Below are 23,241 nucleotides of genomic sequence, written 5' to 3' on the forward strand. Positions count from 1 at the left end.
GATGCCCTGAGGCACTGTGGGACGGCCCTGCCTCTGCCTCCAAGAAGAGGAGCCTGGGTCTGGGCATCAGCTGCTTGCTCTGCCTCCTCCATCCAGTCCTGCTGCTGCCTTCAGACTGACAGGCACTCCAGCCACAATGAGTCCCAGCTCCTAAAACACCCCAGGCACCGCCAGCTGCAGAAGCAGCCCCCAGCTGCTTAAATCCAGTGCTGCCCCCTGACCCTGCCCCATCCAGGCCCTGACCTGGGCTGTGTAGAGCGTGTGGTGAGGGCCTGTTTCTATGCCTGCATGTTGTCACATGTCTCCTGATCTCAGCTCCCAACTTGGGCCCTAAGCTCCTTGCGGGTAGGGTGGGACTGTGTCCTGCATGTCCTGGTGTTGCCCTGAGAGCCCAGGTGCAAGGCCCCACTGCAGGGAGGAGGCCCATGACTGGCAGATCCCCGGCCTGCACCTGCTCATTGCATCCAGGCTCTGGCTCCACCGCTCAGGAGCCACATCATCTTGACCAAGTTAAAACTTATCTAAGCCTTAGTTTCCATAAAAGGGGAATTATAATTCGTGTTGTGCCAAACACATATAAAAAGCTTCTGAAAGCCTAAAAAACAGCTAAGTTTTCATTATCATTTCATAATAGGGAAAACAAGGACTGTAAGCCTGTTGTGGAGCCAGGACAGGAACCCAGGCCCGCCGGCCCCTCAGCTGCTGTGGACCCGGTGGCCCCTGCTGCCAGCCCTGCCCCTTCTCCTCCAGGTGGGGAGGACTGGAACCTGGATCTCACCTGAATCTCCTGTCCTCCTCGATTCTTGACAAACTTGTCCATCCTCTGGCGCAGGTCTCCCACAAGAGGCTGGGAGCGCAGGGCAGCCCCGGCCTCTGACGCTTCCTTCAGCTTCTTCTCCAGCACAGAGAAGCCATCCAGCAGCTGGGACAGGAGCAGGGCCAGGGGTGCACTGGGGCTCTGAGGGAAAAGACCAAGAGGTGGGTGAACAGGGTTGCCCCTGGGGGAGCCGCGCCAGCCCCAAGCGTCACCAGGGCAGGGTGAGGGGCTCTCATACCCTGGTCAGGAGCACTAGGTTGATGCCTGGCCACAGGGGCAGGCAGTACATGGTGTGGGGCACTAGGGGGCAGTAGCTTTCCTTCACGTTGGTGTCCAGAAAGATCCTTCTGGGGCTGGAAGGCGCAGGAGAGTGGGGAACCAGCGTTTGGAGAGTGTCCTCCGCTATCTACCGAGGAAGAAGAGCTGCAATGAGAGGTGGGATCCCCAAGTCGGACCCACCTCTGTGGGTCCAGCATGTCCACTGCTGCCCTATCTGTGAAGCACAAGAAATAAACATTTTTAGCTCTAAGAAACTCCAGTTTTCAAGTCCCAGCATTCTGCTGAACCGGCCCTCGCAGCTCCAGTTCCACTGTCGCCCCTCTCCCTCAGCTGTTCCTGGTCCTTTCTGCCCAGAGTCTGGCCTGGGTGCCAAGCAGGGAGTGGGCAGGGGCAGAGGAGCTGGGTGGTGGCACAGAGAGGATCAAGAAGGCAGGGAAACGCGCACTCGTGGATGGGGAGAGGTCCCCTCCCCACACTTTTGACAGATGGAGGTATCTAACGTCCAACATTTTGTCATTTCAGTCACCCTCAGAACATCCCAACAGCCCCTCAAATTGGGGAAACTGAGGCATAAAGTGACCAAATGAGCAAGGCTCCAGCCTTATGAAGGGCTCAGAGTAAGAAAGCCTTTAGAGCAAAAAATTATAGAATTAAGGAAATCAGGAGAAATGCCACAAAAATTCCTCTTCAGTGTTTCATATAACAGCAAACACTGGACACAATGTCCCGATTTTCCTGGGGATTTGCTAGATAAAGAACATATGCCTGCGAGGGACTCCCAGACACTCATTAAAACCACACTGTGGGAGTGCTTAGCAAACGGAAAAATGTTTAAATAAGAAAGTATAATGAAGTACGTTCTCATCCGAATCTGATTTTAAAAATACACACATGTACATATACTATGTTGTGTGTGTGTGTGTGTGTGTAAAGTCAGAGGGGAAAACAAGACTAGAAGGAAACAACCAAGATGTTCATCTCATTTTGAGGATGGAATTGAGAGTGATTTTTATTCCCTTTTTTATAGTTTACTTTTGTATTTCCCAATTTTTCTACAATAAATGTACATGCTCACTTAAAAAAAAATAAAAAATTCCATTAGGCTTTCACTCCCAAGAACAATGGAGCTGAGGGACAGTACCTGGGGGAGGGGAGGGGCAAGGTCACCACCCTCACAGCCCATCCCCAGACCCTGCCTCTGGGCTGAGCTTTGGCACCAGGACAGGCCCCTGCACTGACCAGCCTGGGGTGTGAAGGAGAAGGGCTGGCCTGGGTAGAGTCATCCTGGAGGCAAAGCCTTCGGAGCCCCCAATACTTACTGTGGCATCTCAGATCAGCTGGTCCCCAGGCAGACGCAGGAGAAACTCACCTGAAGGGCATCCATGGGTGGGGTACCCCCCTCCAGCCAGACAGTGCTACCTGCAGGCCACAGGTAATAACATAACAATGTAAGTACCATGAGATGTAAGCCACAGCCCAACAGCATGGGGTCGGGGGCCCAGATGCCCCACAACCCAGCCCTTGGCTGGAAGCTCTAGGCAGGGATGCTAATGTGACTGGAGCAACACCCCCTACATCCTAAGTTAGCAGGTGCAAGGTGAACTCTGCAGGACAGGGCTAAGGCAGCCTGGGCCTGGCAGAGAAGCTTCCCCAAGAGCCAGCTGCTGAGAATGGAGCTCCTGAGGACATGTTTGGTAATGGTGGTTGGGACCAGGGGGAATCTTCCTCCCTGAACTCCCTTGGCCCCTTAATCCCCTCCTTGTTCCGCTTCAGGCCTCAACCCACCCCTTAGGAGTCAGCACACAGTCCACATTTGCCCATTCATTTATTCAACCAGTAAATTCTTACTGAGCACCTACTGTGTGCTAGAAATTAAGTTGGATTTCCTTCCTAATATAGTGCACAAAAATCTACTGAACCCACCACATATCTGAAATATGTGTTTATTTACATATTTCAAATTACAAATTATGTGTTTGTAATAATACTGTTCCCTCTCATATTTCATTGCAGACAACCCTCATTTATAATCATGTTTCTCCGGGGGAAGTGTGTTCCTACATTTTAAACACCTGATTTACAAATGGAGAAGTGCAATTCAAGCCATTTGTAAGTTGTGAGTTCTGTGCATGGTGGAACAGCACTATTTTTTTTACAGTTCTGAGGCATAAAAAACCACTATGGAGAGAGAGGGACTGGGAGAAGGACGGTGATGAATGAGGGAAGAAGAGGAACTTCGGAGATTACCCGGAAGCACTGCTTTCAACAGGTCTCAGGCTCAGAGAGAGCTTAGGGAATCTGAAGATAGCCAGGAACCCTCGGCCCAGGAAATACACAGGCATAGATGGGTTCACACACAGTCTCAGGGAGTCCTAGGCTTCTAGCCAGTTCAAAGACCTAATTTAAGAGCATCTAACCCAGTGGCTGTCAACCTCGCCTATACATGAAAATCATTTGGGGACCTCTACAAAATCCTGACGCTCAGGCCACAGCTCAGACCAAGTGAGTCAGCATCTCTGGGTACAAGCTCGGTTTCAATAATTGTTAAAGATCCCCAGGTGAGTTCAAGATGCAGTCAGCGGGCACACCATGCTGTAACCTAACTCTATGCACAGCAGTTCTTCGCTCCTGAGGCACATTGGACTCAGCTGGGAAAATTTCCTAGAAGTATTCACACCTGGGTCCCAGGCCCACAAACTAACATAATTGGGCTGGCTGAAATTGCCAGGTGATTCCAATGTGCCAGGGTTGGGAGCCACTGGTTAAAAGGAGCCACATGGCCAGGTGCGGTGGCTCACGCCTATAATCCCAGCACTTCGGGAGGCCGAGGAGGGCAGATCATCTGAGGTCGGGAGTTCGAGACCAGCCTGGACAACATGAAGAAGCCCTGCTTCTACTAAAAATACAAAATTAGCCGGGCATGATGGTGCATGCTTGTAATCCGAGCTACTCAGGAGGCGGAGGTTGTGGTGAGCCGAGATCGTGCCATTGCACTCCAGCCTGGGCAACAAGAGCAAAACTCCAACTCAAAAAAAAAAAAAAAAAAAAGGAGCCACATAATAAATTCTTTTCAAATCCTAGTCCCTAACAGGCTTCTCCTGACACCCTGGCCTTCTTGTTTCCATCAGATGATGTGGATGGACCACAGGATCCTTTTTTTTTCTCCTAAGAACTTCAGAGATAAATGTAATGCTCATTCATAGTGACCACAACAGTCTGGATTTTGGTTTATCTATTTCTGTAAGCAAAGTTGTCTATTTTTTGTTGACAGTTTGAATATTTATAGTTTTTTAATTGTTTACCCACATACTTTGGAAAAACAGGTAAAGTATAAACTATAGAGGCTGAATATTTATATTTTAGAATGTATTGAAATGAGATGATGATTACTTAATTGAACTTAATTTTTAATTACAAAAGAGAAAGATGAGTCTGAGAATGCACAAAAGTCTTCAATGAAATCAACTTGTCATCAACAGCTTTAGGGATAAGTGGAGTGGTCTTAATAGTCCTTGAGTTCAGGCTGGAGCTGGCAGAGAAGATGGGGAGCCATGGACAGTGTCCTGTGCTCTAGGAACATGGGCACCTGCGCTCAGGCCTTACAAGGCACAGGGCCGGGGTGTGGGGGTAGGGGGAGTGGGCATTGAAGCCTAAGAGAGATCTCCTGGGCTGCCAATCACTACTGCCCACTAGCTATAGTCTCCTGCTCCCCTCTGGGCCTCACCTGAGCTCTGATCTCCAGGGGAAGGAGCTGGTGTGAAGTACTCCTCAGGGAGGGAGAAGCTGTCTGTCTCCTGGGAGGGAGAAGGCAACTTAGTCTGAGAGGCTCTTCCAGCTGGCTCAAGCCTGTTCCTGCTCTCCTGGAAGGAGCGGGAAAGGCCTGGCTGCCTGTAGAGACCGATCCCCTCCTGCCCCCAGCTCCACGAAGGCACAGCACACACCGTCTCTGCAGAGCTCCCCCCGGTTAGGCCTGTGGAGTGAGGGCTCCAGGCCTGCTGCACGGGGATGTTCTGGCTGCTCCGGGCCCTTCGTGAGGAAGGCTGTGCAGGGCAGGGAAGAGGCTGGTTAGCTCCAATCTGACCTCCCTCCACTCCTTCTGACTCCCAGCACTTCACAGAGAAGCCCCCACCCCTCCACGCGTTCCAGGTGCAGTCCTAGGTGTGCAGTCCTCAGACTTCCCAGGAATTTGATTCTAGGTGGTCTATTCTGTGGAAATTCCAACACACTGGTATCCAACCCACCACTACCCTTGGTGATGTGATGGTGGTGGCTAACACTGAGCATTCACTGTGCCCCAAGCACTGCCAGGCTCCATGGAAACTGTCCCTTTTGTCCCTCCAAACACCCCTGAGAGGTGGATGCTTTGTTACTCCCATTGCACAGATAAGGGCACTGACACTCCCAGGGTGCAAGTATGTGCTCAGCTCACAGAGCCCGGTGAGGTGGTGAAGCTGGGTTTCAAACCATGGCTGACTCGAAAACTCTGCACTTTTAACCCACTGGACCATGTGCACTCAAGAATTCCCCTCACATCTGAAAGCAGTGCGAAAGAAGTCACACCCAACCATACACCCAGAATTGGGACTTAGAAAACATGGACTCCCCAGCGGGTGCCTGCCCACCACTTTCCAGGCAGGTTTTCTGAGCCACCTCCCTACCAGCTCCCTCTACCCAGAGAGCTGCCCTGAGACCTGAGCATCGTCCTCTGCTGTGCTCTCACTGGGGTAGAGGTCCTGAACCAGGAGGATGAGGGCGAGCAGGTCGGCCGGGCGCAGGGAGCTGGCGCTGTGGCTGCAGACACAGGAGCATGGCCACCCATCAGCATGTGCCCGGCAGGAGATGGGGCAGGCAGGTTAAAGGAGTGCGGAGCCTGGCCCCTGCCCTCAAGAAGCAATGTACTTAATCCTTTCTGGAGACAGGCAAGGCACCAATACAATTAATGAACTCATCACATTTTAAAATAAAACTTGGTTTTCTTTTAAACAACAACAAAAGAAAATGATTTACCAGTGGGAAAGCACCAGAGGCCAAGAACAACATAAAAGGAAGTCCTAGATTGAGACTCTAAGACAGTGTGCCAGGAAGAAATGATAGACATGAGTGAGATGAAAAAACGGAGAAGCAAATCTGGGAAGGTTTCAGGCTTCATGGAGGAGGTGATTCTTGGCTGGGCAGGTGGTGCTTTTCAGGCAGAGGGAATAAGGGGAAGTGGGAGGCCAGGGAGCCTTTGGCCACCACACGCCAGACCCTGAGCTCACCTAGAGTAGAATGCCAGCAGCTTGGAGTGCACGAGCAGGAAGGTGTGCAGGGCCTCCTCGCCGCCCCGCTCGGGGCTGGTGTTGACAGCCTGAATGACGTGCCGCTCCAGTGCCTCTATGCACAGCTCACAGAGCTGGGGGTGAATCAGCCGCTCCAGGGCCTGGCCAGGGCAGGCAGGGAGAAGAAGCTGTGTCACCAACCACCCTGCCCGACTCCAGCCCCTGGGTTAGTGGGAACATTCACTCTGACAACACTGAGCTTGGACTCTACACCAGATATGTGAACAGGGGAACTAAAACCCACTGGGTCCCAGCCTTCCTGAGGCTTACCATCTGTCTGGTCACTAGACTCCAGTGGATGAGGCAAGGCAATACACAAGGAAATAAAGTAAGGGCCATTTGTAAATAAGCACCAAGTACAAAATATGCAGCACTGGACTAGGGAGAAATCGCAGAGACCTCCTTGGGTGGGGTGTCTGAAGAAACGTCCCTGAATTAGGTCACCTTTAAATTAATATCTAAAGAACCAGATGGTCTGCCAGAGAAAGAGGGAGTGAGAGAACACTGCAAGCCAGGGAAACTGCATAGTCAGAGGCCCTGAGGTGGGGAATGAGTTTGGAATGGTGCTGTCCAACAAAAATAAAAGGCGGGCCCTATGCATAATTTAAATTTTTCCAGTGACCACATTAAAAAAGTTAAAAGAAACAGTTGACGTTAATTTTAATAGTATATTTCATTTTATCCAATATATCCAAAATATCACCATATGATATAAAAGCCTTATTAATGGAATGTTTTACATTCTTTTTTTGTGCTAAGTTACCAAAATCTGGTATATATTTCACAGGCATAGCATAACTCAATTTGGACTAGCTATATTTCAAATGTTCAACAGCCACATGTAGCTAATGATTACCATATTGGACAGATCTAAATGGAGAGTTTTCCTGAAGTTTCATGTGACTAGTGCTCAGTAGGTGTGGATGAGAGGCATGAAATGAAGCTGGAGTGAGACAGGCAGCAATAGATCACACAGTGCCTGGTAGGCTTGGGAAGGAGTTTGGATTTTATATTAATGGCATTAGGTCACCTCCTAAAAGAAGGTTTTCCTAATGTCCCAGAAAGAGTTAATCACTCCATCTCTTGTGCCACCATGGCTTTTGATGAAAATCCTAATATGGCATCCAGGATTCTTTATTATATCTTGGCATAAATCATGGCTGATTTCCCCTCAAGGGCAAATAATGTGTCTTTGTTCATCTCTTTATTCCCATGGCCTGGCACAACTCTTAGCATATAATAGGTACTATATGTTTATCAGAAAACCGAGTGAGTGGAGGGTGTGAGAATGAATTCCTTCAGAACTATTTTCCAACTCACTAATTCTGTCTCTAGCTATGTCACATCTGCTATTTAACATACCCCTTGAGTTTTTCATTTTAACAACTATGTTTCCGTGTCCTAAATATCTGTATGTGTTCTTTTTCAAATCTGCCTGGTCATTTTAGAGCTTCTTCTTATCTCATTTTGTGATTCTATATTTTATATCTTTAAATATTTCATAGTTATTTTATATCCTATACCTAATAGTCCAATGTATCAAGTGCCTTGGGATCTAAATATGCTGGTGACTGATTTTCCTCTCACTCATGGTGACTTATTTTCTTCTGTATCTGATTTTCTTCAGTTGTGAGTTCACATTTGTTTGATTTTAACCTGTCCTCTAAAGCAGTGGTTTTTGAAGTGTGGTTCCTGGACAAGCACAGTAAACAGCACCCAGGAATTTTTTTAGAAATGCAAGTTCCAGAGGCCCCATCCCAAACTTAGTAAATGAGAAACGCTGAAAGTGAGGCCCAGTAACCTGTATTTGACAAGCCTTGCAGAGGATTCTGACACACACTGGAGTATGAAAACCACTGTTCACAAGAGAATTTGGTTTACCTGTTTAGGAAGCCAAGGAGTTCTACTGACCAGCAGGCACTTTAGTTTTTATTTTTAATATTTTACTTTTTTATTTACTAGGCTTTATAAAGGGACCAGCAGCCACTTTAACTCCTTAGGGCTGGGCTTAACTTAGAGTTGCAGGCTCAGCTCTTCTATGCTGCTGATGGCCTAAGGCTGTTTACTGGCTGTAGTGCTGGTGTCATTTGCACTCAAGGCAATCTTGCCTTTAGTGCTGTGTTTTTCTCCACTGCTTTCCACTCCAGTTCCAGGTCAATATAATTTTGTGGGAGGAAGAGCTGAGGGTTGAAGAAACTGTCTTTAAAGATTTCTGTAATTTACGGTGAACCCCAAAATTACATCAAAAGTGTGTGTTATCCAGGATAAGCTGTTTTACTATGGGAAAACCCATCAGCGTACCCTACCCTCCCTACAGCCAGAAAGAACAACTCTCTATGATTACACAAGTTTCAGAGGCTGCTTGTGCCTTCACTCATCAGGGTTAAAACACAGTCTCAAAGCTGGATGCCCCCCTGACCTGACAGCTCCAAGGATTGAGGACTCCCGCGCCCAGTAGTCACCTCCACGGCAAAGCACTGCTCCTGCTCCCGCAGGCGGCTGTAGGTCCACAGCAGGCTCTGGAAGTGTGTCCACAGCTGGACACGCTGCTCTAGGTCTGGGGGCCGCAGCCTGAGGGCAGAGCCAGAGACAGCAGGAAAGACCACAGGAAAGCTGGCTCCCCCAAACCCACCAAAGGACCACAGTCCCAGCTCGGTGCCACAGCTGGGTGAGCCCATGTGACCTGCCTATACAGCTGGGAAAAAGGACCAGATTTCTGGCCGAGCTCTAGCTGCAGAGTGGGGTGGGATAGGCACGGAGCCAGAAAGCAGGTCGCTGAGCAATTTACCTCACTCCTCAACCTCTGTCACACAAACAACCATCACACAAAGCCAGCTACAGAGAGCCAGCATGCTGCTTAATCATGTCACACAGAGGCCACTGAACACAGAAAGGACTGGTCTATCATTAGGGCCCTACCCAGGGTCGCAGCCATCTTGGAGTCTGGCAAGGTCTGCACTGGCCAACGTGGTTCATGTAACAGGCATCCACTACCTGTCGCATTTGCCATTGAAACCATGACCGACCTGGGCTAAAATGACTCATGAAATGATGTTTGCTCGTTTGAGAAATGCCTCGACTTGAGTGCTTACTTATATCATTACAAAACTCTGAAGTCCCAAAGTTTCAAACTCTGCAGCTTCCCAATCCATCTCAGAGAATCAGGGGTGGTGATACCATGAACTTCTCTTTTCTAGGTCCACATTTCAACTACAAGCCTTTCCTGGGGTCCCTCCCACCTCAGTGTATACTCTGAACCACCATTCTCTTTCCCCAAGTTCTTTACCGTAGGCCCAGAGACAGGTTTTAGGGTCTGTCTCCTGAGAAAACCTTCACAAGACTGCATGAGTGTGCCTGGGCGTAGGTTCTTCTGGAGAGAGAGTCTGAAGCTTGAGAAGCCAGACAGGACTAGCTCAGACCAGATTTGTAATGACAGGTGACGACACTGGGAGAATGGAAGGAGGACTGGACCGAGAGTCCTGAGCTCCGATTTCCAGTCTGGATGTGGCCACCAACCAGCTGGATGACCCCAGGCGAGTTAGTTCAGTTCCCTGCTCTCAGTTTCACTAGATATAAAGTCAAATGAACTCCAAGGTTCATTTGAGCTCTGTTTCTGTGACCTAGGGACCCAGCCGGGAGCAGTGTGTGAAAAATGGCAGCTTCACAGGGGCTGGGCAGGGTGGTCGGCAAAGGACAGAGGGGACCAGCTTTGAGGACTCACTCTTTTCGGATAAGCTGACTGTCCACAGTCACCAGCCCGAAGTGTACTTCGAACAGGCACTTGAGCACGTATAGCTTCCGCCGCAGGTCCCCCTCGCTCTCAGTGTGGTCGCCGTTGATGGCAATGAAAAGGATTTCTCCAAACTGCAGGCACAGGTGGGCCGGAGTCAGCCAGCCCCAGGCACTCCCTTCACCTGCCCTGGTCTCTACAGACAAGCCAGGGGAAGCTCAGGTCCCAGGGGAGTTTGGTAAGATGCCATTTCTGCTTTCTAAAGGAGTCTAAAGTTCCAGATAAGAGGGAGCCTGTGGACTCCCCATGGAGCCGAGGGAAGAGGAACACGGACCCCAGAGCTAAAGACTCACCAGGTGAAGCACATACAGGGAGTTGCCGTTTTCTGTGGAGAAGCAGGTGTAGGTGTCCGAGAGCTTTTCTAGCATTGTCATGGAGGAGATGATGACCGGGGCGAGGAGGGTGCTGAGCTGGTCCTCCAGGGCAGGGAGCTGCAAAAGGGGAAAAACAGCACAGCTTAGAATGGGCCAGACACCAGGAACAAAGGAAGGGATGAGGCCAGGCCTTGACATCAAGGGCTCCATAGTGTTAGACCCTCCTGGGAGGGTATCACTGTCCTGATAGGCAGGGGGACAAAAAGAGACTGCCCCCAACACTTTGGGTGGTGGTTAGGAACACTGGGGAAGGCCAGCCAAGTAATGGTGCTGTTTAGGCTCTGAATCTACAAGGAAACATGAAGGAATTAGGCCTCATCACAGTAGTGGAATGTGGGGAGCACTGAACAGGGAGCTGGAAGGAAGTTTGCGGCATGTATCAAAGTCTATGCTGCTTTTTGCACTAAGTCTACTTTGGAAAATTTGTCCTAAGGGAAATGATCAGAGATGGGGACAAAGACACATGCACAGAGATGTTCACTACTCCATAATTTATAATAGCAAACAACCGGAAAAAAAATGTAAACATCCAGTATCAGGGAAATAGTCAAATAAATAACAGTACCTCAAAATTATGGAAGAGTCTATAGCCACTTAAAATATTACAGTGTTTTCATGACGTGGAAAATTCCTCTAATATAATGTTGTAGCTAAAAATAAAACAAGAAGGTGAATGCATTGAAAAAACAAAGTATTGAGAAAGCCAATGCTATTAAAGTTACTTCTCGATAGAGGAATTAGGAGTGATTTTTTTCCCTCTATTTTTAAGTATGTTTCTGTACTTTCCCTATTTTGCATAACAAGCCTGCATGACTCTGATAAGCTCTTCCTCCAACCATTATCTGAGCTCTCCAAAAGAAGAGAACAAATAAACAAAAACAAAAAGGAACTGGATGAGTTTGTCAAAAATGTGTGAATAAAATAGGATAAAGCCAGTGGAACACTTACAACTCAAATTCTCCACAGTGGAATAAAAAGAAAGGAGGAAAACCGCAGACTTCCCAAGAGGATTTCAGGAGACATGAATGAAACATAGGGAAGGCAGAGTTCTAACTTGGAGCGGGGGAAATCTATAAGGAGCTGAGTAAGACTTTGCCTTGAAATGAAAGACGGGCAATTGGCCAGTGGTAAGGTGCAGTAGTAAAGTACAAGTGGGACACAGCATTATGGAGTAGGTTTTCCTCAACACTCAGGAACCCAGGACTGTGTCCAGCTCCCACAGTCTGTCTCTCAAGTTTTCACAGAGGCTTCTACTCATCATTCTGGTCCCAGCTCAGATTGTTCTTTTTCTGGCCACCTCAGGCCACCACCACCCCCCAACCCCTGCTTCTGTCACTCCCCATCCCATATCTCATTTAACTTCTCCAGACTATTTGTCACTACCTGAACTCATGGTACTTATTTGCCATCTGGTTCACTGTACAATGTCCTTCTTTAGACTCTAAGTTCCATGAAAGCAGAGATCATGTTGCTACGTTCACTGCATTACCGCCAAAGAATGGCACATGGTAGGTTCTCAATTAATATTTGGTTAATGAATACCCCCGCAGATAGGAGAGAATTCAATGAACAGGCAAGAATTCAAATATTTGCTGAATTATTCATATACTATGATTTTTTTGAACTGTTGTGAACAAATTTTATTAATAGAAAAGTCACTTATGAATCTAGATTTTATATAAAAACTCATCTTAAAAGCAGTACAGTCATGTACTGAGTAGCAACGTTTTGGACAAAAACAGACCATGCATGATAGTGGCCCCATAAGATTATGCTACCGTATTTTTGCTGTACCTTCTCTATGTTCATTCAGATACACAAACATTTACCACTGTGTTACAACTGCCTACAGTATTCAGTACAGTCACATGCTGCACAGGTTTACAGTCTAGGAGCAACAGGTCATACTGTACAGCCTAGGTGTGTAGTTGGCTATACATCTAGGTTTGTGTAAGTATACACTATGATGTTCAGATGACAAGAAAATCACCTAATGATGAATTTATTATTAATAGAATGTATCACCGTCATTAGAGGAGGCATGACTACAGCTTTTTCTGCAGGAATAGACCATGTTTTTGGTAAGCCCTGTGTCCCCACACAAATCTCATTTTGAATTGTAATCCCCAGAATTCCCACATGTCAAGGGAGACAAGGTAGAGATAACTGAATCATGGGGTGGCTTCCCCCAGGCTGTTCTCATGAGAGTGAATGAGCTGATGGTTTTATAAGGGCCTCTTTCCCATTTGGCTTGATACTTTTCCTTCCTCCTGCCTTGTGAAGAAGGTGCCTTGCTTCCTCTTTGCCTTCCACCATGACTGTAAGTTTCCTGAGGTCTCCCCAGCCATGCTGAACTGTGAGTCAATTAAACCTCTTCTCTTTATAAATTACCCAATCTCAGGCAGTTCTTCATAGCAGTGTGAAAACAGACTAACACAGTAAATTGATACTGCAGAGAGTGAGATGCTACTATAAAGATACCTGAAAATGTGAAAGGGACTTTGGAACTGGGTAATAGGCAGATGCCTATTTGGAAGTTTGGAACTTCCCAGAGACTTGTTGAATGCTTTTGAACAAAATTCTGATAGTGATATGGACAAGAAGTCCAGGCTGAGGTGGTCTCAGATGGAGATGAGGCACTTAGTGGGAACTGGAACACAGGTGACTCTTGTTATGCTTTAGACACTGGCAGCATTGAGTCCCTGCCCTAGAGATCTGTGGAACTTTGAACCTGAGAGAAATGATTTAGGGTATCTGGTGGAAAAAAATTCTAAACAGCAAAGCATTCAGGAAGTGATTTGGGTGTGCTGAAAAGCATTCAGTTTTATGAATTCATTAACAGATGCTTTGGATTTGGGACTTATGTTTAAAAGGGAAGAAAAGCATAAAAGTTTGGAATATTTGCAGCCTGACGATGCAACAGAAAAGAAAATCCCATTTTCCAGGGAGAAACTCAAGCCCTGGCTGTAGAAATTTGCATAAGTAATGAGGAGCCAAAGGTTAATCACCAAGACAATGGGAAAAATGTCTTCAGGGCACCTCTGAATACTTCACAGCAGCCCCTCTCACCACAGGCCTGGAGGCCTAGGAGGAAAAAAATGGTTTCAGGGGCTGGGCCCAGGGCATTGCTGCTTTGTTTGAGATTGCAGTCTCAGGGCTTGGTCCCCTGAAACCCAGCCATGGCTAAAAAGTGCCAACATACAACTCAGGTAGTTGTTTCAGAGAATGCAAGCCCTAAGCTTTGGTGGCTTACCTGTGGTGTTGGGCCTGCAGGTGCACATAAATAAAAAACTGACGTTTGGGAACCTCCACATAGATTTCAGAGGATGTATGGAAATGCCAGGATGTGCAGGCAGAAGTTTGCTGCAGGGGTGGAGCCCTCATGGAGAACCTCTGCTAGGGCAGTGCACAGGGAATTGTGGGGTCAGACACACACACACGGAGTCCCCACTGGGGCATTGCCTAGCGGAGCTGTGAGAAGATGGCCACCATCCTCTAGACCCCAGAATGGTAGATCCACTGACAGCTTACACCGTGCACCTGGAATAGCTGCAGACACTCAACACCAACCTGTGAAAGCAACTGGGAGAGGGATTGTACCCTGCAAAATCACAGGGTTAAAGCTGCCCAAGGCCTTGGGAACCCACCTCTTGTATCAGTGTGGCCTGGATGTGAGACATAGAGTCAAAGGAGATCATTTTAAAGCTTTAAGATTAGACTGTCCCACTGGATTTTGGACTTGCATGGGGACTGTAGCCCCTTTGTTTTGGCCAATTTTCTCCATTTGGAATGGGAACATTTATCCAGTGCCTATACCCCCATTGTGTTTTGGAAGTAATTTGTTTTTTATTTTACAAGATCATAGGTGGAAGGATCTTGCCTTATCTCAAATGAGATTTTGGTCTTAGACTTTTGGGTTAATGCTGGAATGAATGAACACTTTTGGGAAGGCACCATTGGTTTGAAAATGTGAAAGGGACTTGAGATTTGGGAGGGGCCTGATGCAGAATGATATGGTTAGGCTTTGTGTCCTCACCCAAATCTCATCTTGAATTGTAATCTCCATAATCCCCATAATCCTCATGTGTCAATGGAAAGACCAGGTGTAGCTAATTGAATCATGGGGGCAGTTTCCCCCACGCTGTTCTTGTGATAGTGAGTACTCATGAAATCTAATGGTTTTATAAGGGGCTCTTCCCCCCTTCAGTCAGCACTTCTCCTTCCCACTGCCTCCTGAAGGCACCTTGCTTTCCATTCACCTCCTGCCATGATTGTAAGTTTCCTGAGGCCTCCACAGCCATGCTGAACTATGAGTCAATTAAACCTCTTTCCTTTACAAAGTAGCCAGTCTTAGGCATTTCTTTATAGTGGTATAAAAACAGACTAATACAGGGAGATAAAAATGTGTATGTACATAGAGTATAAAGGAGCATACTCACATATTACTTGGTGGAATTATAAAGTAGTACAATAACTTTGAATGGCTTTCGACTCAATATTTTTGTTTTTAGGAATTTATCCTAGGGAAATAATCTGACATGAGATAAAATTCAAGCACAAATATTCATTAAAGCAAGCGTGATAGCTAATTAGGAGCAATATATTTGTCCATATTAGGAAAATGGTTAAATAAAGGATGATACACTGATTCATGTACTGGAGTATAGTGTTTCCATTAAGAATGATGCTTCTGAAACTATTTAAGAAAATGGAAGAAATATCTTGATATAATGGCAAGTGAAAAAAAAAAAGGCAATAAAACTGTAAATGTGATATGATTCCAATTATATAGAAAAAAATAAAGACCCAAAGAAAGTATATTAAGAAGCGAATAGCTTTGGATAGTGGAATTATAGGTCATTTAAAAACTATTTCTTTGTATTTCCAAATTTCCTAGAATTAACTCATGTTATTTATATGATGAGAAAAAAATGTATTGCACATTAACAAAACAATAACTTTAAAGACCTCCTTTCCTTTACGCTACTCATTTTTAGGAACTGAAAACTCGGTTCATTTCTTTGCCAGGTTTTTAACAAAGAGGAAGAGAAAGGCAACCAAATTGTTTGTTTCTTAAGTTGATATAGTTATAACAGTAGTTTAAAAACTGGAATACTTAATAATTCTTAATTTAAATAGTATATGTATTGACTGCTAAAAAATAAAGTCTAACAGTCTTGTTTTTAGCTTAAACAAAACCACTTGAATGTTTATGACCTCTGATATCTTGTGTTTGCCTCAAGACTGTGATGAGAACATGGGTGATGTTGATGGTAAATGGACCCCCTGAAGTGGAGCTGGCTCACTTACTGGCTGGACGATGAGACCCCTTAGAACAGGAAGGGCAAGAGGGGCAGTGGTGCTACGGAAATGTAAGAACACCCTCCACTGCATCCCCAATAAACATATCTTTAACTCAAAATTAATCTGGAAAACATTTTCAAAATAAATTACTCCTTTAAAATATACAGTGGAACTTATGTAAGTGAAAATGACAGTATTCCTGAGTTGTAATGTAAAAGTGTTAAACTGGATGTCCACATTGCCAAAGAAAAAAAAAATAACTTCAATCCATAACTCTCACCAAACACAAAAATTCAAAGGAGATCATCAGACCTCAGATAAAACCTGAAACTATAAAACTTTCAAAAGAACATGTAGAGAAAATACTTTGTGATCTTGAGTTGGGCAAAGATTCCTTAGATATAAAAGCATAATCCACAAAAGCAAAATGGATAAACTGGAATTCTAAAACTTCTGCTCTTTGACAGATACCATTGAGAATACAAACAAAAGCCACAAACTACAAGAAAGTATTTGCGAAACATATATCTGATAAAGGACTCAATCCAAAATATATCAGAGGCTTTCAAAACACAGTAAGAAAAAGAACAATCAACTCAAATATAAACTGGGCAAAAGATACGGCTAACGAGCACATGAAAAGAAGCTCAAAATCATTAATCATTAAGGAAGCAAAATTTAAAACACAATGAGATTCTAGTGGACATCTATTAGAATGGCTAAAATGAAAAAGATGGACCATAGCATTGGTGAGGATATGGAGGAACTGAACTCTCAAACACGACAGGTGGAATAAAAAATTATACAAGCTTTGGAAAAGCTTGGTAGTTTATTAAAAAGTTACATATACACCTACATGATCTAGCCATTCTATCCTAAGTATCTGTCCTCGGGCATGAGAGCATCCGTCTATCTATACATAGACTTGTACATGCATGTTCACAGTGGTTTTATCTGTAATAGTCAAAAACTGAAAATAACACAGATGTCCATCAAGTAAATGAATGAACCAATGGTGGCATCCTGATATAATAGATTACTACTCAATGAGAAAAAAGGAACTATTGATACATGCCACAACACAGATGAATCACAAAATAATTACGCCAAGTGAAAAAGTCAAACCAAAACCAAACTAAATCCAGTACATACTGTATGACTCAGCCCATAAAATGCAAACTCATCTATCATGACAGAAAGCAGACCAGCGGTTCCTACGGGATGGCGATGGGAAAGAAGGGATTACATGTTTGGGGTGGTGGATATATTCCTTTTATGGATTGTGAGAGAATCATAGGTAGATATACATATCAAGACATATCAAATTGTGCACTTTATATATGTGCAATTTATGGTATGTTAATCAGACCTTAATATGGCTATTAAAAAATTAATGTGTTCAGTTTATGTTAAACTTTTTGTTATGCTCTGCCACTGAGGCTGGAGTGCACGGGCACAATCTCGGCTCCCTGTAGCCTCTACCACCTGGACTCAAGCGACCCTCCCACCTCAACCTCCCAACTAGCTAGGACTATAGGCATGCACCACCACACCTGGCTAATTTTTTTTTTTTTTGTAGAGACAGGTTTCACCATGCTGCCCAGGCTGGTCTCAAACACCTGAGCTCAAGCAATTGGCCCACCTTGGCTTGCCAAAGTGTTGGGATTACAGGCCTGAGCCACCATGCCCAGCCTTATTAAACTTTTTAGGGTACAGAAACTGATGGCTCCAAGTTTCTCTGTTATGTGGTTAAAATTTGACTTCCTCTTGTCCTTGTTAAGTCCAGAGAGTCCTGGCGGGGTGGCGGGGTGGGGTCATTGCACTCAGAGCATCAGGAGGCCGAACTTGAGGATGAAGTTTAGGTATGAAGGATGCTGGACCTCACACAGCACCCTGCCCACGCTGCCCAGGACAGGGTGAACACAGGTTTTCCTGCCTCTCTGCCTGCTGGTAGTTTTGTACTGTTCCCTCCTATCCACCCCTCCTGGGACTGCCTACCCTGCACTCACCTCTTCTTCCTCATTCTCTGACTGCCCAAACTTCAGCCGGAGACTCTCTTCAAACTCCTCATCCGTCCAGTAGAAGAGGACCTCTGCACCCTCAGTGGTCACCAAGACACACTTCATCTGCCAGGAAAAGGCAAGGTCCAGGTCAGTCCCAGCCCCTACATCCATGGGCTCAGCCTGAGTAATGAAGAGGAGGACCCCAACACCAAGAAACATTCACTGAGCCCATTCTGCATACCAGGCACCACAAGGGCCTTCCATTTCTGTTGTACCCTCGCAACTATATAAAGTAGGACTCTTCAGGTACCCCCATTTTAGAGAGCAGGACACAGGCACAGCCTGAAGTGGCAAAGCTGGGATCTGGACCCAGGACCTCTCTGATGCCAAGGCTGGGGCTCTTTCCTCTGTGGTGTCTGGCTCCTCTCACCACAGCATTAGACCCACCACGGGCCTACTGGAACCAGACTGGGAGGGAAGAGACCCAGTTCTTAGCCTGGACATGGAGCCTCATGCCCAGGGAAGCCATGCTCACTGCAATTAGTGCCTGGTGTGGACCGGAGGGTGCTGGTGTACCTCCAACTCTGGGCAGCACAGAGATCTCTCTCCCTCAGATAACAACAGCTCCAGGGCTGGGCGCAGTGGCTCACACCTGTAATCCCAGCACTTTGGGAGGCTGAGGCAGGTGGATCACCTGAGGCCGGGAGTTCAAGACCAGCCTGGCCAACATGGTGAAACCCCATCTCTCCTAAAAATACAAAAATTAACTGGGCGTGGTGGCAGGTACCTATAATTGGGAGGTTGAGGCCGGAGAATTGCTTGAACCTGGGAGGCGGAGGTTGCAGTGAGCCAAGATCATGCCACGGCATTCCAGCCTGGGCCACAGAGCGAGACTGTCTCAAAAAAAAAAAAAGAAGAAAAGAAAAAAGAAAACAGCTCCTGAAGATGAGCCTCAAAGCCCCTGAATTTATTGCAGCACCACAGAAGTTTCATTCAAATGCTGCTCCCCCTGCCTAAGGATCTTGTACTTAGTAGGCTGCAGCTTCCACGGCCACAGCAACCAGTGTCCTCTCCCTCCCAAATCTCCTTCCCCACACTCTCCCCCAAACACCACACACTCTGTGCTTGATTATGTAAGAAATGTCTTAACTCTTCACCCACTGGAAGATCCTTAACACAGCTTCCCACACTGTGCCATGGCCCTCTGGGTACAGCAAGCCCTTGATCTTCTAAAACCCTTGCGGCAGCCTGACTAGGCCTGGCGAGGACAGTGCTCTAGGCTGCCTGCTGTAGCTGAGAGGCCTCAGGCAGTGGTTTCAAATCCTCTCACGTGCCTCAGGGTGTCACGCAGATATAGTCACATGGTATTTGTGCTAAGCCATGACAATAAGGAAGCTGTGCTGTAACTCTCACACAAGTGGATTTCTAGTTTTCTTGGCAGGATCACAGCATCTCGAGGTCTTGTGTTCCATCATCTTCAGGATCCCCATGTCCAGCTCAGTGGTCCTTACTGAATTCCTCCCAAACGAACTCAGTGCAACTAGCCCTAAGGTATTTATGGTGAATGTCAGAAGACGTAACAGCACAGTGAAGAAGGAATGCAGCCTATTCCCGTCGAATTACTCAATGCCAAGGCAGAAACGGAGAGTGCAACAGGTGTGAAAGAGGAGGCTGCTGGGAGAGGCAGGTTGACCTGAAGAGGCTGCTCTGGGACTTCCAGGCACACGTGACAAAGCTGATCAGACTATATGGGCTGGGGAGCAGTGGGCTATGGGGAGGCTGTGGTTGTGAGCAGAGAAGTGACTGGCTGGCTGGAGATGGGCAGGTTGAGTCATGAAGGTGGTCATCTAGGTACAAGTGTTGGGTAATGAGTGCTCACCCCTTGGTGGGGGCTGGGAGGAGCTTTAGAGACTCAGCAGGCTGTGATGACCCACGTGGATGTGAGGGGTGAAGGACAGAAGAGGCATCAGGATGGGGGTGGCCTCAGGATACAGGGCTGGGGAGATGAGCAGGTCTGCAGAGCCCAGGAGCACTCAGTCCACTGCCTACCTCATTCCTTCTGCCTCCCCAGTACCCAGGGTAGATGCTGCCTGCTTCCCTGTCTACCCAGGTAGGGTAAGATCATCTACCTTGGCAAGGAGAACAGTGGAGCAGCTAGACAGCCAGAGGTTCAGGAAGGGCTGCAGCAGACAGACTCGGGGACTGGTTCATGGGAGAGCAGCATGGCATCCCTGCCTGCAAATGCTGAAAACAGAGAGAACATGAGGGCAGGCAGATACCCTGGTCCTGACTGCTGCCTGTTGGGGAAGGATAAGCTGGAGGAGAGCTGCATGGTCCCTGTTCTCTCCAGACTCTGAGGCAGTCTGCTAAGAATACACCCAGGATCCTGCCCCTCACCTCCCATAATGGAGAACAGGAACCCAGTCAGCACAGCCCTTTGTACAGAGCAGGTGCCCACTTTTGTTCCTTCCTCCTCTGTTCCAGTGAAGCGCTTCTCCTCTCACTTCCGTGGGTCACTCAGAGCTCCCCAAGCAGCCCCAGGGAGCTTGCTTAGGAGGGTCTGACCCAAGACAGCATAGCACATCCCAGGCGGCAGGGATGCAGTCCCAGTGAAGACAGTGGGGATCCTGGGATGAGGCAACGAATGGAAGGAAACTAACAGGAAAGACATCAGGGATCAGGTTCTAGTTTTGGCTTTGCCTAGTCGCATAAACTTCTCTGAGCCTCAACCTCCTGCAGAGAAATACAGCAACATTCCCCTGCTCTACCTCCCTACAGGGTCAGTCAAGGGAGTGACCAGGCAAGTTGCAAAGTAACTTTAGCAAGCTTGGCTTTCTTATATAGGTACAGGAATCATTATTCCTATTTCCCGGCTTCCCTTCTTCAGATAACAGGAATAAGGAATCTGGTTCCAGAATCATTCATATTTGATAGAAGGCAGGAACAACAGAAAACTTAATTAGGAAGTGAATAAGGAGCAAGTGACTACATGACAGGGAGGGCTGTTGAGTTCGGCCTTTAGCAACCTAACCCTGAGATGGTCTCCATCACCCACAAGATTGGCCTGAATGCCATATTCCTGAAACAGGGGGATGCTTCCCAAAGGCTGTTGGGAAGGGAACCTCGCTGATGTCACATTGTGATTTCCACTTCTCACACCTCCTGCCTAGAAAGGGAACTCAAATGGGGACTCACTGACAAAGGGAGCTCCAGATGGCACGGGGCCAACCCGGGGCGACCCTCAGCGCCCACGTTCACCATCTGGACCCAGCAAACCGCCCTGTGGCCCTTGGTCTTGTCTTCAGCAGCTCTGTCTGGGGTCCCACACCTTTTGGGGTTCCACACCTTCGGGGTCCCACACATTCGGAGCCCGGACCTGCCTGAGTCTCTGCAGAGCGCGCGCCAGTCAGCGGCTCGCCGCCTCTGGGCTCCGGTTTGCCTAGCACGCCAGTTTCAGTGCAGCTTCACCCCAAGTCCCCACCTCCCCCGACCCCCGAACCTCACGGGCACCCTGGGAAGGAGACTTGACTTGTGACATCCGCCCCTCTTCGTGGCTGAGGAACTTTGGTTCCGAGCTAGGAGGCGACCGGCCCACGGCCACACACCTGGAGTGGGTGAGGCTGGGGGTGGGCCCGCTCCGGGACCCCTACGGCCCCTCCTCTACTTCTGGGAGGGTTGCGGCGGGGGGTCCGGAGGAAGGATCGCCGCCCCGGGAAGGGACAGCCCGGATGCCCACGTACCGGATCGCGGCGTTCACACAGCCCGCCTCCAGGAGCCCGGGAGCGCTTCCGGGTAGGGCTGCGTTACCGCGTACGTGACCCCCCCTCCCGGGGAGGGGCCGGAGCCGCCGTCGCCTTCCGCAGGTTCGAGCCCCGCCCCTGCCAGGCGTTCCCAGTGACCCGCTTTACAGAAGAGGAAACGGAGGCTCAGAGGGAAGAAATAACTTGCTGAGGGGCCGAACCAGGCTCAGAACTCAGGTTTCCTGGCTCCGCAGCTGATCCTTTTTCTTCCCCCACCAGGCCTGGAACACTACGCTTTACTTAATGAACTGAAGTTCTGGGGCTAGAGCTGTCCTTTTGTGACTGCTCTCCCTGACCTTTGGGGAGGTGACACAGCGCACAGAAAGGGTCAGTTGCCTCCAGAGTGCCAACGCTGGAATTTCTTTATAGGAGTTTTCTATTTTGGGAGTGGAGTGCACATTAGGAGTTTTGTGTTGAACCTGCGTTTGCAATATTTATTTTTTTAAAAATCGTATGTGTATTGGGGGTGGTTGGAGGTGGAGGGGGCGCTCTGATGTTAATGTAAGAAGCTAAATCCCCGAACAAGCCACCCTTCAGTGCCTTGGTGCCACCTCGGAGCTTTGAGCCCAGCCCAGCAGGGTATGGGTTGCAGGACCCATACGCTGGCTGGGGATGTAGTAGATTGAACATCCTCTGGGGTAAAGGCAGAGGCCAAGAATCCATACCTCCACCACCTGCAGATCAAAGAGAGCATCACTCCCGCTAGCCCACTACCCACCCCTTCCAGCTCGCCTTAGGGCAAATTCTTCCAACTCCCCATCTGCCGCAGGCATGTCTCTCCCCAGCCCCCGTTCCGATCGTTCACTCGCTATGCTTTCAGTGGCTGAATGAATTCTGTCAAATGGATATGCTGTTATTTACTTACTCGTTCCATTTCCCAACAGCAATGTATGAGGATTCCGATTTCTCCACATCCTCACCAACGCTTGTTATGTTAATTTTTAAGTATAGTCACCCAGTGTTTGTGGAGTGGTATCTTGTGATTTTCATTTGCACTTCCCTGATGTTCAGCATCTTTTCATGTGCTTTTTGCCTATTTGTGTACCTTCTTTGGAGAAATGTCTACTCAAATCCTTTGTCCATTTTAAAACTATCTTTATTATTGGGTTGTTAAGAGTTCTTTAAATGCTCTGGATACAAGCCCCTTATCAGATACATGATTTGCAAAAGTTTTTTTCCCATTATGTGGCTTGTCTTTTCACTTTCTTAGTGGTATCATTTATAGCACTAAAGTTTTAAATTTTTATGTAATCCAATATAATCTGTTTTTTAGTTTTGTACAGGTTTTTGTGTCAACATGTTTCTCTTTTTCAAATTTGTTTGTGGTAAAATACATATAATGTAAAACTGATCATTTAAGCCTTTTAAGTGCACTGTTCAGTGGTATTAATTAAATTCCTGTTGCTGTGCAGCCATCACCACCGTCCATCTCCATAGCTCTTTTCATCTTTTAAAACTGAAACTTTACCCATTAAACAATAATTCATTCCTCCTCCTCGTGGCAACCGCAATGCTACTTTCTGTCTCTGAATTTGACTACTCTGAGTACCTTATAG

General features: G+C 47.4%; 1 protein-coding gene across 10 annotated transcripts in view; it reads right to left on the bottom strand.

Annotated features, from left to right (window-relative positions):
• HPS1 (HPS1 biogenesis of lysosomal organelles complex 3 subunit 1) overlaps positions 1–21,675 on the bottom strand; it is a 29,900-nt gene extending 8,225 nt beyond the window's left edge. For 4 of the 10 annotated variants that reach the window (XR_013525055.1, XR_013525053.1, XM_035268740.3 and 1 more), the window contains exons 1-13: positions 21,626–21,675; positions 20,015–20,129; positions 17,892–18,008; positions 10,498–10,635; positions 10,136–10,278; positions 8,877–8,985; positions 6,355–6,515; positions 5,788–5,887; positions 5,038–5,136; positions 4,821–4,890; positions 2,466–2,515; positions 1,056–1,223; positions 779–958 (exon numbers count right to left, since the gene is read on the bottom strand). Coding sequence is in view for 7 of the 10 variants with exons in the window: in XM_035268740.3 (XP_035124631.2) it covers positions 779–958; positions 1,056–1,223; positions 2,466–2,515; positions 4,821–4,890; positions 5,038–5,136; positions 5,788–5,887; positions 6,355–6,515; positions 8,877–8,985; positions 10,136–10,278; positions 10,498–10,635; positions 17,892–18,008 (1,335 nt within the window). In the remaining 3 variants the exon portion in view is untranslated. Of the gene's footprint in view, positions 1–778; positions 959–1,055; positions 1,224–2,465; positions 2,516–4,820; positions 4,891–5,037; positions 5,137–5,787; positions 5,888–6,354; positions 6,516–8,876; positions 8,986–10,135; positions 10,279–10,497; positions 10,636–17,891; positions 18,009–20,014; positions 20,130–21,261; positions 21,394–21,490 lie in introns of those variants that run through there. The other 6 variants (XR_013525054.1, XM_035268738.3, XM_035268736.3 and 3 more) reach the window with 5 other exon arrangements.
• Positions 21,676–23,241: the final 1,566 nt, after the last annotated feature.

This window comes from Callithrix jacchus, chromosome 12, assembly GCF_049354715.1.
Source record: "Callithrix jacchus isolate 240 chromosome 12, calJac240_pri, whole genome shotgun sequence".
NCBI classification, from domain to species: Eukaryota; Metazoa; Chordata; class Mammalia; order Primates; family Cebidae; genus Callithrix; species Callithrix jacchus.